Source organism: Meleagris gallopavo, chromosome 8, assembly GCF_000146605.3.
Source record: "Meleagris gallopavo isolate NT-WF06-2002-E0010 breed Aviagen turkey brand Nicholas breeding stock chromosome 8, Turkey_5.1, whole genome shotgun sequence".
Taxonomy (NCBI): Eukaryota; Metazoa; Chordata; class Aves; order Galliformes; family Phasianidae; genus Meleagris; species Meleagris gallopavo.
The window spans coordinates 12,991,970-13,007,786 of record NC_015018.2 but is presented as its reverse complement, the minus strand read 5'-3'; the positions used below and the strand labels follow the sequence as shown (position 1 = coordinate 13,007,786).

Genomic DNA, 15,817 nt, shown 5'->3' with positions numbered 1-15,817 from the left:
AAAAAAAAAAAGTAGGTACTTGATCTGAAACTAATAATACAGTGAAAACATTCTCCCCAGCACTTCACCCACACTTCTGCCTTTCCACTGTTACCTATAGACATGTCCCAAGTATTTTAGCTCCTTCAGCAAAGTAAATTCTTCTGTCTCTTTCAAAACTGTGAAGGAATACTCTTCATTAATATACTTCTGTGCATTTGCTTAAAAACTCTTTCATCACAATTCCAAATGACATTTTGCTGGCCTAAATCACAGACCCCAGTAATTCACATTTTTGAATAATTATTTCACTGAGAGTGATTTTCCCTAAAGTGAAAGCTCCTCTGGAATAAACATAGAAGAAGCAAGTGTAAATGCTCAAACATCATAAATATGTTGCTCATAAGCCAGCTACATAATAAAAATTAAACAAATCTGTATTTCAGCAGGTGACAAATACCTCTAAAAAAGGATTCAGTCAGAAAACAAGTGAAGTGGGACTATAAAGAAGAAATCCTGAAAAAGTGAAATCGGTGCAATTACCAGAAGAGGAAATCCTTTTTACACAATAAATAAATATAATTACAACATTTAACTTCGCCTGCAAAATGACATGGATCATATACAAACTATTCAGGGAAAACTGATAAACATGAAAGCACTCTCATTATTCTTGTTGGTTCTGTTAGATTGCTGTGTCACCAAGAGCGAGTCATTTACACAGTCGCTTTCATAAAGTATATTAATTCCAACTAATTATCTTTTTGCATAATTTTCTACTTTTTGGTATTTTTGAGGTATTTGGTATTTTCATATTCATTTTCTACTGATACTATGATACTAGTTTTTGCTCTCAGTTCACCTTCATCTCCAATGATTTAAATCTGAAAGTTCTGGGAACCTATGTTACGTGAGATTCAAGTATGAAAACACATCCTTCTAAATCACATAATGTAAAATCCTAGGATTTCTGAATCTGGGAAAACTGCTAGTGAAATGTGAATTTTCATTTATGGATTAGTTCATTTGTTATTGACATATTTTCTTTCCAATTTTATTTCCTATAAAAAAACATGGAACTTTATGACATTTTCTTCTTCAAAATTTTCATTTAATAAATATGCTAGAATGCAATGAAGACTTTAATGATATGAGGATCTGTAATCAACTTTTTTGGCTGTTTTGCTGCTTTCTTCTTTGGTTTATTAATTGCCACTAATGTATATAATGAACCTGAACATGGTTATGCAATCTACTAATCTCTTTTCATACAGCACTGAATTATTGATAATTTCTGCATATTTGTATTTCTGTAATTGAGAATATTATAATTTTATTAAAAATTCTCTGTTCCATTTTAAATTTTCTGCTCTTTTCAGTTTTCAGTGACAACATGCACCAATGTTTCTAGAGAAATTGATAGACAAATGGTGAGGTTTCATTTGTTGTCTAAAAATATAGCTAGCTCTTAAAAAGCATGACATTTTGTTTCTCCAAACAAAAAATCCCAAATTTTGATCCTCATTTTACATAACTAGATAGAAATATGCAACTGGTACAAGAAACTTAGTATTCCATAGTATATGACCTTTTTTTTTTTCTTCCTACTTTGTTTCATTTTGTGATCTTTTTTTGCATATCTTTTTCCAGTGCACTCCTAGCAGTCTTTCCTACACAAGGTTTGTGACCAGTAACATCTGTCCAAATCTTCCATGCATATTGTTCCAATAGATTTAAAGTTTATCTATATTGGCACAAAAAGTGAAGGAAACCTCCTGATTTCATTGCTGACAATGATTCACAACAGTAGATTTCAGTGAATAAATGGCTAGAATCATCTGTTCAAGTAACAATTATACCACATTCCCCACTTCATAAAAACAGACACATGTTAAACTGTATTCTCTAGATGTACCTTACCAATACCTACAGGAGGAAATTATATTTGTAGAATCGTAGAATCACCAAGATTGGAAAGGACCTCTAAGTTCAACCATCAAGCTACCACCACCATGCCCATTAAATCATGTCCTTAAGTGCCACATTGACATGTTTCTTGAATGCTTCCACGTGTGGTGAGTTCATCACTTCCCTGAGCAACCTGTTCCAATACTTGGCCACTATTTAGGAGAGGAAGCTTTTTCCTAGCAACCAACCTTCACCTCCTTCGGTGCAACTTGAAGCCATTCCATCTCATCCTATTGCTAGTTATCTGGGAAAAGAGGCTGAACTCCACCTTGATATATTCACCTTTCAGAGAGTTGTAGAGATCAATAAGGTCTACCCTGAGCCTCTTCTTCTCCAGACTAAACAATTCCAGTTCCCTCAGCTGCTCCTCATAAGACTTGTGCTCCAGTCCCCTCAAAGCTTCATTGCTCTTCTCTGGACAGGCTCCATGGCCACAATGTCTTTTGTGAAGTAAAGGGCCCAAAACTGAACACAGTACTCAAGGAGCAGCCTCACTAGTACCAAATACAGAGGGATGATCACTTCCCTGCTCCTGTTGGCTAAACTGTTCATAATACAAGCCAGGATGCCATTGGCCTTCTTTGCCAGCTGGGCACAGTGTTGGCTCATGTTCAGGTGGCTATCAACTAACACCCCCAGATCCTTTTCTTCTGCCCAGCTGTCCAGCCACTCTGCCACAAGCCTGTGGCACTGTATGGAGTTGTAGTGACCATAGTGCAGGACTAGGCACTTGGTCTTGCTGAACTTCATCCCATTTGCCACAGCCCATTGATCCAGCATATCCAGATCTCTCTGTAGTATCTTCCGACCCTCAATTACTCCCTCCCAATTGGTGTCATCTGCAAAGTTACTGAGAGTTCAATCAATCCTCCTGTTCAAATCCTCAAAAAGGATATTAAAAAGGACTGGTCCCAGTACTGACCTCCATGGGGAACACCACTCATGACTACTCACAAGCTGAATTTAATTCTACTCATTTGGCTGGGCCATTTTTCTTGACTTAGTAAGTGCTTTTTTCTGACATAACTCACCTGTCTATGTAGAATCATCTCATAAGGTGAAACCAAAATATGCCAAGTTTAGGTATTTTTATAATAGCTATTAAAAAGAGAAACTCTATTACTTACCAAGCCAACTTCTGTTTAAATATACTGAAACAAACACTGGAGGGACCGTGAAGAAATCTACTACTGAGTTAACTTCCAGCCAAAACCATAGCTTGTCATTGGCTGCTATGAACTGGGGAAAAAAAAAAAGAATCAAGTTAGATTTGTGGTGTGTACTTGCATGCAATACTTTCCATTATAAAATATTAAACTTCAAAGCTAGTTTAATAAAACTGCTCCAGACAAGACAGTTGGTATCACTGGTAAGAATTCTGTGTAAATTCTATCTAAAGAAGCAGAATATTTTGTAGTAAATTGTAAGATCTATGGTAAAAACTGCATCCTCCACATTTATTAATAACGTATCAGTAATATTAGAAAAGTAAAGATAAATATAAAATATTCCAAAGTATATCACCTTTACTGCTGCACTCCAAACATATTCGTAGGAGTGTCATCACATAGCTGCCATTTTTATTTGCTGTTTCTAAATACAGCGTATTTTATTACCAAGATGCCACTGTCATCCTATCTGGAGTTAATCAGTATGATGAATCCTTCAAGCAATAATTTAGAACTGCAGCAGGACTTCAGTCCTCTGAATTGTACTCGAGAAGACATCCTTTCTTTCTGCTGATTATGAAATCAGCATTGGGAAACTGGGAAACTTAGATTTCAAACACATCTTTGTGATCTCAAAGACCATATTCATCTGGTGCTTAGCAGGATTAAACAACTGTTCACATTCAAAAAAATAGCTAATATGAGCAGCAGATTCAAAAATGGAAATTGACATTTTGTTATTCTATATGATACAATTAATCAAAGCTTCAGCATGAACACTGAGCAAAATATATCCAGTTTCATCAAAACCTTTCAACTCCTTTCCGATGAATTTAAAAGTAGTCAGAATATATGGAATGCAAACCTTTTCAGGATCTCAGGTTGGTATTTTCTGAACTCATGTTTGACCTAAACAACATTTTATCACTCCATGAGGGACAACATTTTTGCTTTCAAAAAGGTTAAGATGTATTACTCAAAAACAAAAACAAACAGCATTGACTATAAAGGCCACTCACACTTTTCTTTGAAAGTATTTAAACAGCTATTTATTTAGATAATTAGCAACTAATAGAAGCACTTTACATTCCAGAAGTGTGCTTGAAGAGATAACATGCTGTTCTAGAAGCAGGAGCACAATTCTGTGTCATTCATTTGCGAGACTATTGCTTGATTATCTGCTAACTCATGCAATTTGGGCTTAGTCTTCATCAGCAGTTCGTAAATTTCTGACTTCTCACATAGTGAGTTACTAGCACATTAGGGTTTTAAAACGGATGTGTGTGTTTGAAAGCAAATATCATCTGGAACTGAAGATATGGTAGTATCTTCATGACTCTCAATTGTGACATCATTTCAGGGAGAACAGATGGAAAAAGATTAGATTTAAAATATGTAAAAATCTTTATTCAAATACTTTAATTTGCCAGTGAATACTCACAGGACATATTTGTCTGAAAAAAACAAAACAAAACAAAAAAAACTTAAGTAGCGAAAGGTATGAGATGCTTGTTAGTTCAGCTTGTTAAGCCAGCAAATTCATCACTGACACAATTCTCGTATGCAAACAAGCTGAGTATCACTTGTTTCCTCAGGAACTCCTGTTCAGTACAGCAGAATGTGTTGGAGAATGGATGCTGCATGTACATAATCATTTTAATTTACACAGAGAGTACCAGTTCTGAAGCAAGTCCTTAATATCTTTGCTTACTATACTTTGGCTTGCATTGCAAAGCAGTTTTGGATAACACAAACATTTGATTTGGTTGAAGAACTGAGAAAGTTGTTCTAGTAGTCCATCTCAAAAACTATAACCAGTAAACTACATTCAGTCCACAGGATCAGAAGAAAGAGAGACAACATAACTCTTCTCTCCTTTTAAAAAAAATACAGTATGCATTTAAAAGCATTAGTTAGCGTCAGCATATTCACTGCTACTGTGTTCTTCCAGTTAGTGTAGCCGAAGTTACTGCTTTGAGTAGGTGGCCAATATATAATTTTAATTCTTCTGGTAGGAACATACTACCTTACCACTAATATAAATGTTAAAAAGTATCTGAATACTTCTAAGTTGAGGGCTGTTGGAAACTCGTTAAGCATCATAGATTGAAACTTCTGTGTCAAAAGGTCAACAGGTACTGAAGGTCTTCTGAACAAACAGTGAATAATTACAAGTTACTATGATATATGTTTTTAAAATGCAGCACAGAATATGTATACAGTGGTGCAAATACTGAGGGGAATTATCTGTACAACTAAAGGATAGATCCTGCACCAAGACTGGAAAATGAAATAACCTAGATGTGCAACAAAATTGATTATATCAGAGGACCAGAAAAAGTTGGTCATGGATAAAATAGGAGGAAGTAAACTGTCACTATGACATAGGAGCTCCTGTGATTCAGGAGAAAAATGGATAAAGGAAGATCATGATACAATATTTATATGTAATTGAAAAGTCAGTTTGGCAAGCCTCCTGCTAACACAAATTTTTCCTTGCAGTTAAAAGTTTCAAAGCATACCTCAATGTTCTGAAATAATTTTTTCTTAAAAAATAAAATAATTAAAAAAAAAAAGAGGAATGGAAGGGAGGGAGGAAGAAATAAAAGGAAGGAGGGAAGGAAGGAGGGAGGGGAAGAAAGAGAAAAAAAACAAGTAGAAAATCCACTTGCATGACAGGCATTATGGTCCCAAACTTAATGAAAAAAATGTGTATCTTCCTTTAGAAATCCAAACTTTTAGATTCTGAAATTGCATTACTGCATTTTCAGAAAGTGAAAAGCATATTCTAAGTATACATGTTGACATTTAGTATGTTGACTGGTATTTACAACTTATGCAAAATATTCATTAGCAGTCTGGAAAAATGGATGTGCATAAAATTGACATTGGCAGCTCTACCAGCTGTTATCTCAACTTCCAACTGCCAAAGACAGATCTAACAGCACAAAAGTAATTCAACTGCTTCCCAGTTTTGCTGAAGTGTTTATCACACATTGAGTATACTGAAACAAGATTTGACTATATTGACCTACATTATAATAATTTTCGCTTTCTACCATACTTGAAGAGACAGACATAGTAGGATTGGAATCAGCCGTTCAAATTTATAAAACTTCTGTCTCCTTATTTAGCTTATCTGCTTATCTTTATTACTTAAATATTCCAAACCAAAAGCTTTGATCATGCATTTTAGAAGTTGGCTTAGTTTTTATCATTCATTGTTAATTCTGTCTGTCCTCAAAGACAAACTACTTACACGCAAGCCGAAGTAGAGTAGGAAGAACACATTGAAAGCCATGTCAATCTGTAATGTGAAATCTTTGTAGAAATTCTGGCAGGATTCTATTGGGCTATTTGAAAGAAAAAGAAACCAGAGTAAATTGTGAGTATATGAGTTTCTGTTCTGGTGAGATTTTAATGCATTTCATTTTAAAACCTCGATTCAGAAATTACATTTTTATTTTTTTTTTCAGTCATTTACAAGATACAAGCAAGCATTTCAAATTAATTATTTCATTCAATCAGTTAGTCATTCATATAGTCTTAATATTCACTTGTTCAGGTAATATCTGAAAATTAACATGCAGATACCTTCAAGAAAAGACAAGCAGGAAAATACCTTAGGATTCCTTAACCCCATATTAACCCTTAAAGAACTGACTTCTTTCTATAGCATACATACCTAGTACATTTTAGGAAGAAACCTAACATGTGCACAGCTACAGTGAAACTTTACTTTTTAAAAGTATGTTTTGATGTGAAAACTTTAAAAAAGAGAAGTAGCTGCTTAGGAATGTACTACTCATTAGCAACCTAGGGCATTTAGTCTTATAGAATCAGCTGTTTACAGTAGGTTTTGTTTTACTTTTGTTTTTACTATTTATGTACTTGAGATACAGTACTATAAAGCTGAGTAGAAAAGCAGCATAGCCCACTGGTAAAATTATACAGGAAAACAAATTGAATAATTTGAAGCAGTACTGTAAGGGTTAATTTCTGCATGCAGGTTAATTAAACACCTTTCTGTGTATCAGGCAGCCATTGCAAATTCTTGCTTACTATATTATGCTTTATTTAACAGTGAGACAGGTCCAAAGCATACTCTATACAAACTGGTACTTTATAAATACACTTTATCTATGGAAGTAATAAATTCCAGGAGTGTTGATTAGTGATTTATTTGTGAAGTTTGTCAAACAGGTTGGTGAAGCCACAGAACAATGTTAAGTTACAAACTGAAGTGAAAGTCATGTCCCAATATATGCTGATGTATATACTACGTATACATGATGTCCCACTATATATACATACATGTACACACATATATTGCAAATGATCATGTATTCATCATAACTAATAAAGTGAAAGACTAGAATGTGGATCATTTGGAACCCTAGAAAATATTCTATGAGGAAATAAATTCTTTGGCTTCACAGGTCAAATAAATCACTGAATGTGACTGGAATACCAGTTAGTATAGCTGCAGGTCTGCAAATATAATGCTAGACTGCTCAACAAGCAAGATTCTATGCATTATGAAGGTCAGTTACCTAATATAAGGCATAAAGAAAATAACAGGGGCTAATAGGCCATTACACATGCAGCCAAGTTTTCCATTCCTTGTATACATTACAGGTCAAACAAGTTAAGTACAGCATGCCCTCTTTTGGCTTTAGATGCAGGAATGCATACAGCAAATTCTTCTTGATGTACAATAGCTTTATAACTTAAGAAGTCTCAGTGACACAGGAAATTATATTAAAATGTTGAAAAAAAACTATAAAGACATTGTAGTTAAGAAATATTTCTGTTATAGATCAAATAAAATTGATTAAGAAAAACAGGCACAAGGGAAGAGAAGCCAAAAGTTAACATATAGGATAGAAAACAGCATCTTGTACTTTACAAACACAGTTTTTGCTACAAAGAGAGAAGGAAATCCAATAAACCGGAATACTCTGTTTCGGTATGGCATTATAGAGAGTAAAGTATTTTGTTAAAATAAAGTAGGCTACACATTGAGTCACTATGCACCCTATCAACAGGAACCACGGAAACACAACAAAAGCAGAATGAACAATTCTGTATCTACACAGAGGCTGGGATTCCTAACTCAAGGATAAGTACCTGTAAAAGCTGCAGGAACTCAATGGAGCTAAAGGATTTGCACAAACTTTTAACTCCGATAGAGATAGCTTCATTGTCTTTAACAGCTATTTGGTACTTATCATGAACGTTAATAAGTTCAGCTGAGGTTGCAGCTAACTGCTCTCCTTTAGCACCATCGTCCTTTAAAAAAACTACAAAATCTCACAAATTATTTAATATATAATATATCATCATCATGTTTACAAAATACATAGTAGGATTAGCCGTTCTTAACAGTGGAACACAATCCTAATTTGGCACTGCTGCTTACCAATAGCTCTGGTGAGCTAATCTGTTCTCTTCCTAAAGCACCCTTCATTTCAGCTGTTGTCCCTCTTTTCAGTTTCTAAGTTATCTATCTAGATAACAAATTCAATGTCCTATCCTTTTTATTTTAAATTAAGATTGTCAGAAAGGCATGTCACTAAGTCTAAAGAAATCATTTTTTTATACACACTGGATAGTTGATGCATTTTGCTTTCCAAATTACATTTTGGTGACACTACTCACCAAACTTGGATTGTTTTCATCTGTAGTTCACATTTGGGCTGAGAAAAAAATAGAGCTACTAATCTTTATCAATGCTGTAATCAGCATTCTGCAAAAAAAAGGAAGCCAATTTGAAACCCCTTTGCACTAAGTTTCCCAAAAACTAAAAAGCTATAGTTCTTGCAATGCCAGGCAGATGTGAGCTAAAATCTCCAGGACAGATATTTCCTGTTGTATGCTATAATCAGATGGTTTTTCCTATGGGATTTTACCATTTTAGGCCAGCAAAGGTTTCACCTTAAACGAGGCAACACTGTTAGAATCTTTATTTTTCTACTGTGTAAGTGTGGTTCATTTTAAGTGCAGTTTCACGTAGATATACTGCTAAAGTCAGGAGCAACTACAATAAAATCAATGGAATAATATTACAGTAACAATACGGAAGATGTAATATATAAAACTTATAGAAGTAATGTAAATGTAAATGCAAAGTAGACTAGATTTGAAGCTGATGGCTTTATTCAGGTCAATGTTTATATAAAGTTATTCACCACAACTGTGAGCTAACATTTAATACAAAAGCTGTATATAGATTGCTAACAGTGGAATTAGTTTACTTAATCAGCAGTAAAGACAGAGCTTTACCTTTGTTTGCCAAGCATGGGCAATTCCTCTATTAATTTTCTTCCTTACTCTCATGCTCTTTGAACACTGTTACTCATTCCAGTTCCACACTAAAACTTTATTTACCTGTTCTGTTTATTACTACAGCATTTTTATGGTAATACGAGCTCTTCAAAAGCCCAGTAATAAAAGTATCATAGGTATAAATCCATTCAGTGAGTGGGAATAACTGCATGAGAATTAAGAAAATTGCTCTATTTTACACAGATGAGTCTAAATTTTGATGTTTCCAGCTCCATTAAACCTTTACTGCAGCAGGTACAGAAACTGGCACTATGGAATGATTTTACCACAGCTGAGCAAATGAATGAACCACACTTTTATTTCACTTCAAAAGAACTTAACAGTGTTCAGTTAGCTACTGTGATTACTAATTCCTATGTACTTTTTATTATTCTCACTTATTTCTGGTTAGTTTGAAATGTTTCTAATGCATTTGAAACAGTTCTGCTGGGGTTATTCTCTGTATAGTCATAGAACAAGTGGGAGAATGCAAAAAATTGCATGCATTTTAATGTTTTCTGAAATTACTTGTTTCCACAAGAATACACATATGAAACATCCCACAGAAGTCTTCAGAAAATGTTTCCAGTATTCTGCAAAGCAACTAAATTGAAAAACTCATGGGTATTTTTTCTGTATCATTTCATCTCTTGATAGAAGCTACAGAGCTCATTTTTAATCACAGCTCAAAGCCTGGGCACCATATATCAATTTATGCTACAGTGCAATCACTGTCATGAATGCCACATAGAAGTAAGAGGAAGCAATTCTGTTAATTCAGAATTTATGCCAGTGTTGTGCATATCCTAGTCTGTACGTTAAGTAACCATCCAATATGCAATCTCCAGGTCTGTATTCCAGTCCTCCTATGTAAGGAAGTGGTCTTGTGTTTTTGATATATCATCATGACCTCCTATCCCTTTCTGTTAACGGAAAGACCTACAAGACGATCCATATTAAGTCATATTAATCTGGTTACAATTTACAAAAGATTTTGATGATAAGTAATGCCATGCAAAAGATACATACAACTCCTTAAAGAAAAATGACTTGTGCTGCAATTTCAGCTAAGAACAATACTAAAAGATGTTAGTATCACGCAGGCTTCTATACCTTTAGAACTTTAAGAAGTTATTGAAAACTTTAGAAATTGAGAAAATTGTCCTAAATTAATGTCTTAATTTTTGGAAGCAAACTTATCTTCTAAACAGAAGAAGAGAAAAAGCTAAGCCCATTTTTATAATTGCAAAAGGTATAATATAATAAAAAGTTAATTAAATAATATATAAAATTGAAAAATTTGGAACTAAAATAAAAAACTTTAAAAGTTTAATTTGCCTAAGAAATGAAACATCATACTATGAAAAGTTAAATTTTCATTGTTCATGAAAATTCTTAGTTTGCCCATTACACAAAAAAACAGAATGATGTTCATTTTCTTTTAGAAAAAAAGAAATTCAATGATGATATTGAATTTTAAGATCAAGTGATAATTATGTAATGAAATACCAGTAGAGATAGCTGAAATACAATCAGAACACATAAATAATGGGGAGAAATCACTCAGTATATAGAAGTTATTTAGTATCTTATCACTTGAAGACATTCCACTCACTTGGTGATTTCAAATTTGTAATTAATATCTATTAAATTGGGCACAGAAATCCTCTTTGTTCACACAAAATTGTCTTAAGTAATCATTTACTCTTAGTTCCCAAAATGTTTTAAGACCATCTGTAATACCACTTTCCCTCATATTTATACAGGGGAAAAAAAAAAAAGTTACAAATTCTAGAATAAAAAAAAAAGTTCAGCACAAATTTGATAGAAACAGATAGAAAACAGTGTCCACTCATACCCCTTTAATACATGTTTTTAACAATACAAGGAAGGTAGATTATGGGGGTTATGGATAGCTGATTAACTGCTTTTCAATGACACAGTGACTAAGTACAAAATCAAGGAGAAAGCCAGCTGTATCATCTACTAAAACAAAGTTCTTTCAATGAAAAAAAATTAAATTCCTCTTACTCTACTTAAGTTGTACTACTCAGAAGGGAACAAACTTAAAAAAATCTCTTTGTGTAAGCAGGCATGAACATATAGAAAAAAAATATAAACACGGATGCCTAGCTGGTCTTATCCTCATTAAATAAATAACAAAATTAAATCAATGAGATTAAATAAGAATCAAAGGTAATTAATATCTCACCATGACAAAGAGCGTAATACCTTTTCTCTTTGCTACTAACATTTTCAGTTGGTACTCCAAGATATGCAAGACGACTGGAGCCTTCTCTCTCCAAGAACCAGCTTTCCAGACAGCAAATTCTGCTATGACATTTATCATAGCTCTAAGACTTAGGATCCATAAAACTTCTTAAGACCCCTCCTCTCTTGTTTTAGATAGTTTCCAAGTTCTGCGTACTTGGAAGTTGTGAGTAAAGAAGGAACAATCCCTTTCTTACTGAATGTCACAGACACTTGTCACCTAGTGATAAGTTTAAGGATGGTACTGTGAACATTTCCAGTTACCTTCTTATCTGATCAACACTAACAATATATTTCAGCTATTTTTGAGCATTCAACCTCCTACATCTAAAGCTAACTCTTTCTCCAATGTGCACATGTATAAAACCAGAGTGCTTTCTGCTACCAGTACATTTTGGCATCAAAGCTTCCGTTCTTGTTCATAGGTAAAATGCTGACTGCTTGGCTGTCTTTCATCTTTTTCACTGTACTCTCTCCCTGTTTAGTCTCCACATTACCTATCACTTTCTCCTTCCTATTCCTTCAGAAAGCTTCAGACAAATATTTCTGTGCTTTTCACTGGGACTTCAACAAATACCTTTTTCAGATTCTCTGTTCAACTGACCCTTTCATAATGGATTAAACAGTGATTTCCAGTCTTAAAAAACTCCACAATTTCAATATGCAATGAGTTTACATTTATTTAATCTACACCTTACTTTGTTGCATCTCCATTCCTGCCTTTTCAACATTTGCTTCCATATTCAGCTTTCTCTTTCACATTCCCTTTCAAAATCTTCTATTGACCTTAATTTCACCAGCACTAAGTGAAATCTTAGAATCACACCAACACTCAGTATCTTTGTTCAATTTAAAATAAATTCTCAAAATATAAATTTATTCAAGATAAAAAAAAATGAACTGTTAAAAATCTTCCAATATTTCTGAGACTATTGCTTAACTTATAAGGTTGCAGGGGGGCTGTTTTTCACACATATGAATGTCTCCTTATTTCCCTTTCTTCATTGCTATCACAACATCTGTTATTTTTCAAGTCTGACAGATCACAAGCTGGCACTAGAATATTATCCTTCTAGTTCTAATCTAATTTAAAAATGCATCATGACTCATTTGTTCTGCAGATGCTTTCTACTAACTACCTCTATATTATGTCCATAGCTCACAGGGGAAACAAACTTTTAGTCTAATGTGGGGTAAAACTAGTGAGTTTTGTCATCCTTTTTTGTTTAAATACACCATCAGAAGTAATAAACAACAATAAAAACACACCAATCAGTAATACAGTGGTGTAAAAGTACCATTTAGTAAAGATTTTTCTACGAATCAGTGCTTGAGATGTACTAGGTTCTCCACGTGCTTCTTTCACTTTTCTCCTTTCCTGATTGATGTGGTAGAGACATAAAAGTATTTTCTTTTTTGTTGTTGTTATTGAATGTTGATTTGATTTAGATGTAAGAATTTATCTGTACAAATATACAAATTTGGCATAGATTAAAAGAAAATTATTCACATTTCACAAAAGAAAACAATATATATTTCATATTGCATGCCTACTCTCCTTCTTGTAAATTAAGTTCCTTCCAGCTACCAAAAACTTTTGCCTATGTCCTTGGATAGAATTTGTTGAAACTGTACATCTGCAAAAAAGTCAAGTAGATTTTTTCAATCAAGTTCCACAATGAGAAAAATTGTTATAAGCTACTTTTCATAACAGGAAACAAGTACTTGTCACAAATAGTAAGAATAAAAGGCTATCATTTTACAGTTTCTAATGTAAAATTAATTCAGTTTAGAAACTGAAAGAGAGAAGAAATTTCAGTAGGAAAGATAGAGACTACTCATTTTAATTTTTGTCACACCCATATATTAAGAGTGAAATTAAATTTGCACAACTTCAGAACAAAGGTTACTTTAGATGCCTAAAATGTTTCCTAGCATAACTGTGTTGACTTTTACAGAGTTATACACAACTGACAATTTATCTAATGATAGAAATAAGTAACTTTGCTACTACTTTGTTTACATAAATGAACGAATAAAACTCAGTGGTGATGCAATTGCCTTTCATTGTGGCTGTGTTTTGAAAAATATGGAAATAAGGAATAGGACAAATAAGTCAATACCTGCACTTGGCTAAATATGATCATATATTCTGAAATCTCATTTGTCTTTCCTGTAGAAAAACCACTTCCCAGTATAATGTAGTCACACTTCATCTTCCTAACTCAAATTGTCGATGAATTTAAAGTACATTATACCTCTGCAGTGGCTACCATAGTAAAATATAAACCACAAAACTCAAGCAAAAATCAAATTCTTATCTTCCTCTGACTATCCATTAAAGCTGCATATAAGTATGTTTAAAATAATTTTTCTTCTCATTTTTATATTGAATTGCTGGGAACTGCAGAAGACACGCACATTAAAATTGCTCACTCGGAAAATGGCACATTTCGTAATGTCATCAAGATCTATGTACACTGTCAACTGGTGACAGCATGTGTCTTCAATAATTACTGACTGGCACAAACAAAAGGGAGATTCTTGCTGTGGAGCTGAACTATCAAAATCTGAGTGTAAACAAATATGTGTAAACAAAAATCCCAGTGTCAGTCACTGTAACTTTTTTGAGTCCTTTAAGGTACTTTGTACTTTCTTGCAAAATACTCCATTACAAACTCAATCCTGCCTAAGACCTTGCATATGAAGAGCTCTGTTGAGAATGACATAGGTAAAGTACATACTATCTTACTTTGCATTAGTTTTGTAAACTGTGTACCAAAAGCTGAGAATACTAGCAATTGCAAATAGCATTACATTACCTTGAAAACAATCTCACTGATGGCATCGTTCTAAAAGAATGATATACCAACAATCCCCGAGTACACATTTTAATTAAAGATTGTGTGTGAATTTACTGTCATATTAAAGAGAAAACTTCCAGTATATTGTTTCAACTAATGTTACATTATTACTTTTTTTGACAATATTTAGGAAGCCACTTCAATTATCTCTGCTATGGTAATTCTGTTAAATTGCATATGCTATTTAGTAAAGTTGGCAATCTTGCATATTTCTACTCCGTAGACCCCTTCCTATTACTTCTTGTCTGCTTATAGGATTTAATATAGTTTTTCTTCAATACTCTTTATCAAAATATATCAAGGAGTTGTAGCTGTTTACTCTGGACAAGAGAAAGTAATTGTAGTCATGAAAAGACAAAACTGTTATATGATGCTTCTAAAATCATAATAAGTCCTTTGCCACATTCACACTGCATTGAACAATGGAAATTAAGTTAGCCAAAAGTATACCGGAGCATAAAACCTTTTCAGTGGAAACATACAACTAAAGACTGGAATGAACTTTTTAGGGAGAAGAGAGAATCTCAGCTTTAAAAATAATAATAATAAAAAAAAATTGGCAAATGATACTTTTTCAACTTCAGATAAATGGACAACTCACAGTCAGCAGGATTATTTAAGGTTGATCTCTAGAGAGTGAAAATTGCACAAGTCAATAAAATCAATTACATACAGTCTAATATTTCCTACTTATGTAGGAAAGGGCCCAGAAGAAACTGAACTCGAGCAAAGTGTCAATTTGAATAAACGTACAGCAACATTGCATCAGGAGGAGTAGATGACTTCCTGAGATTTCTTCTTGTTCTATTTCATATGATTCTATTTTGCAGTCACTGTCTTTTGAAGCTACCCAAAGATGTATACCATGCATAGTATGAACTTTCTTCAAGATTGAAGTTTTCAATGGCCCACCATCATCGTTGGTTTTTAGCTCCAACTACTCCCCCATTCCATTGTCTTTTATTTTTTCATTCTGTTGATGTTGTCATCTAACTTTTATGTCATCTTCATCTGACTGCACTCTGAGGAAACTGTTGCAATCTTCAAAAATAAGTATGTCCTCTACTTATCCTATTTGACTGACTATTTTGAGACTACTAATCATTACGTTTTTGTGTATCATCATAAAACTGAGATCTGATTTTTTTTGCTTGATACATATAGCAAATATCCAATTTCTCTGAATGATTTTGAGTATTCATTCTATATGCTTCTTGCTTGCTTACATATTGTAAGTTA

At 33.5% G+C, this 15,817-nt stretch overlaps 1 protein-coding gene across 13 annotated transcripts in view; it reads right to left on the bottom strand.

Moving 5' to 3' along the window:
* The window catches only part of KCNMA1 (potassium calcium-activated channel subfamily M alpha 1), a 445,366-nt gene that overhangs the window by 169,680 nt on the left and 259,869 nt on the right, over nucleotides 1–15,817 (bottom strand). For all 13 annotated transcript variants that reach the window (XM_019617570.2, XM_019617571.2, XM_019617572.2 and 10 more), the window contains 2 exons: nucleotides 6,376–6,469; nucleotides 3,075–3,186 (listed from right to left, as the gene is read on the bottom strand). In XM_019617570.2, the coding sequence (XP_019473115.1) occupies nucleotides 3,075–3,186; nucleotides 6,376–6,469 (206 nt within the window). The remainder of the gene's footprint in view (nucleotides 1–3,074; nucleotides 3,187–6,375; nucleotides 6,470–15,817) is intronic.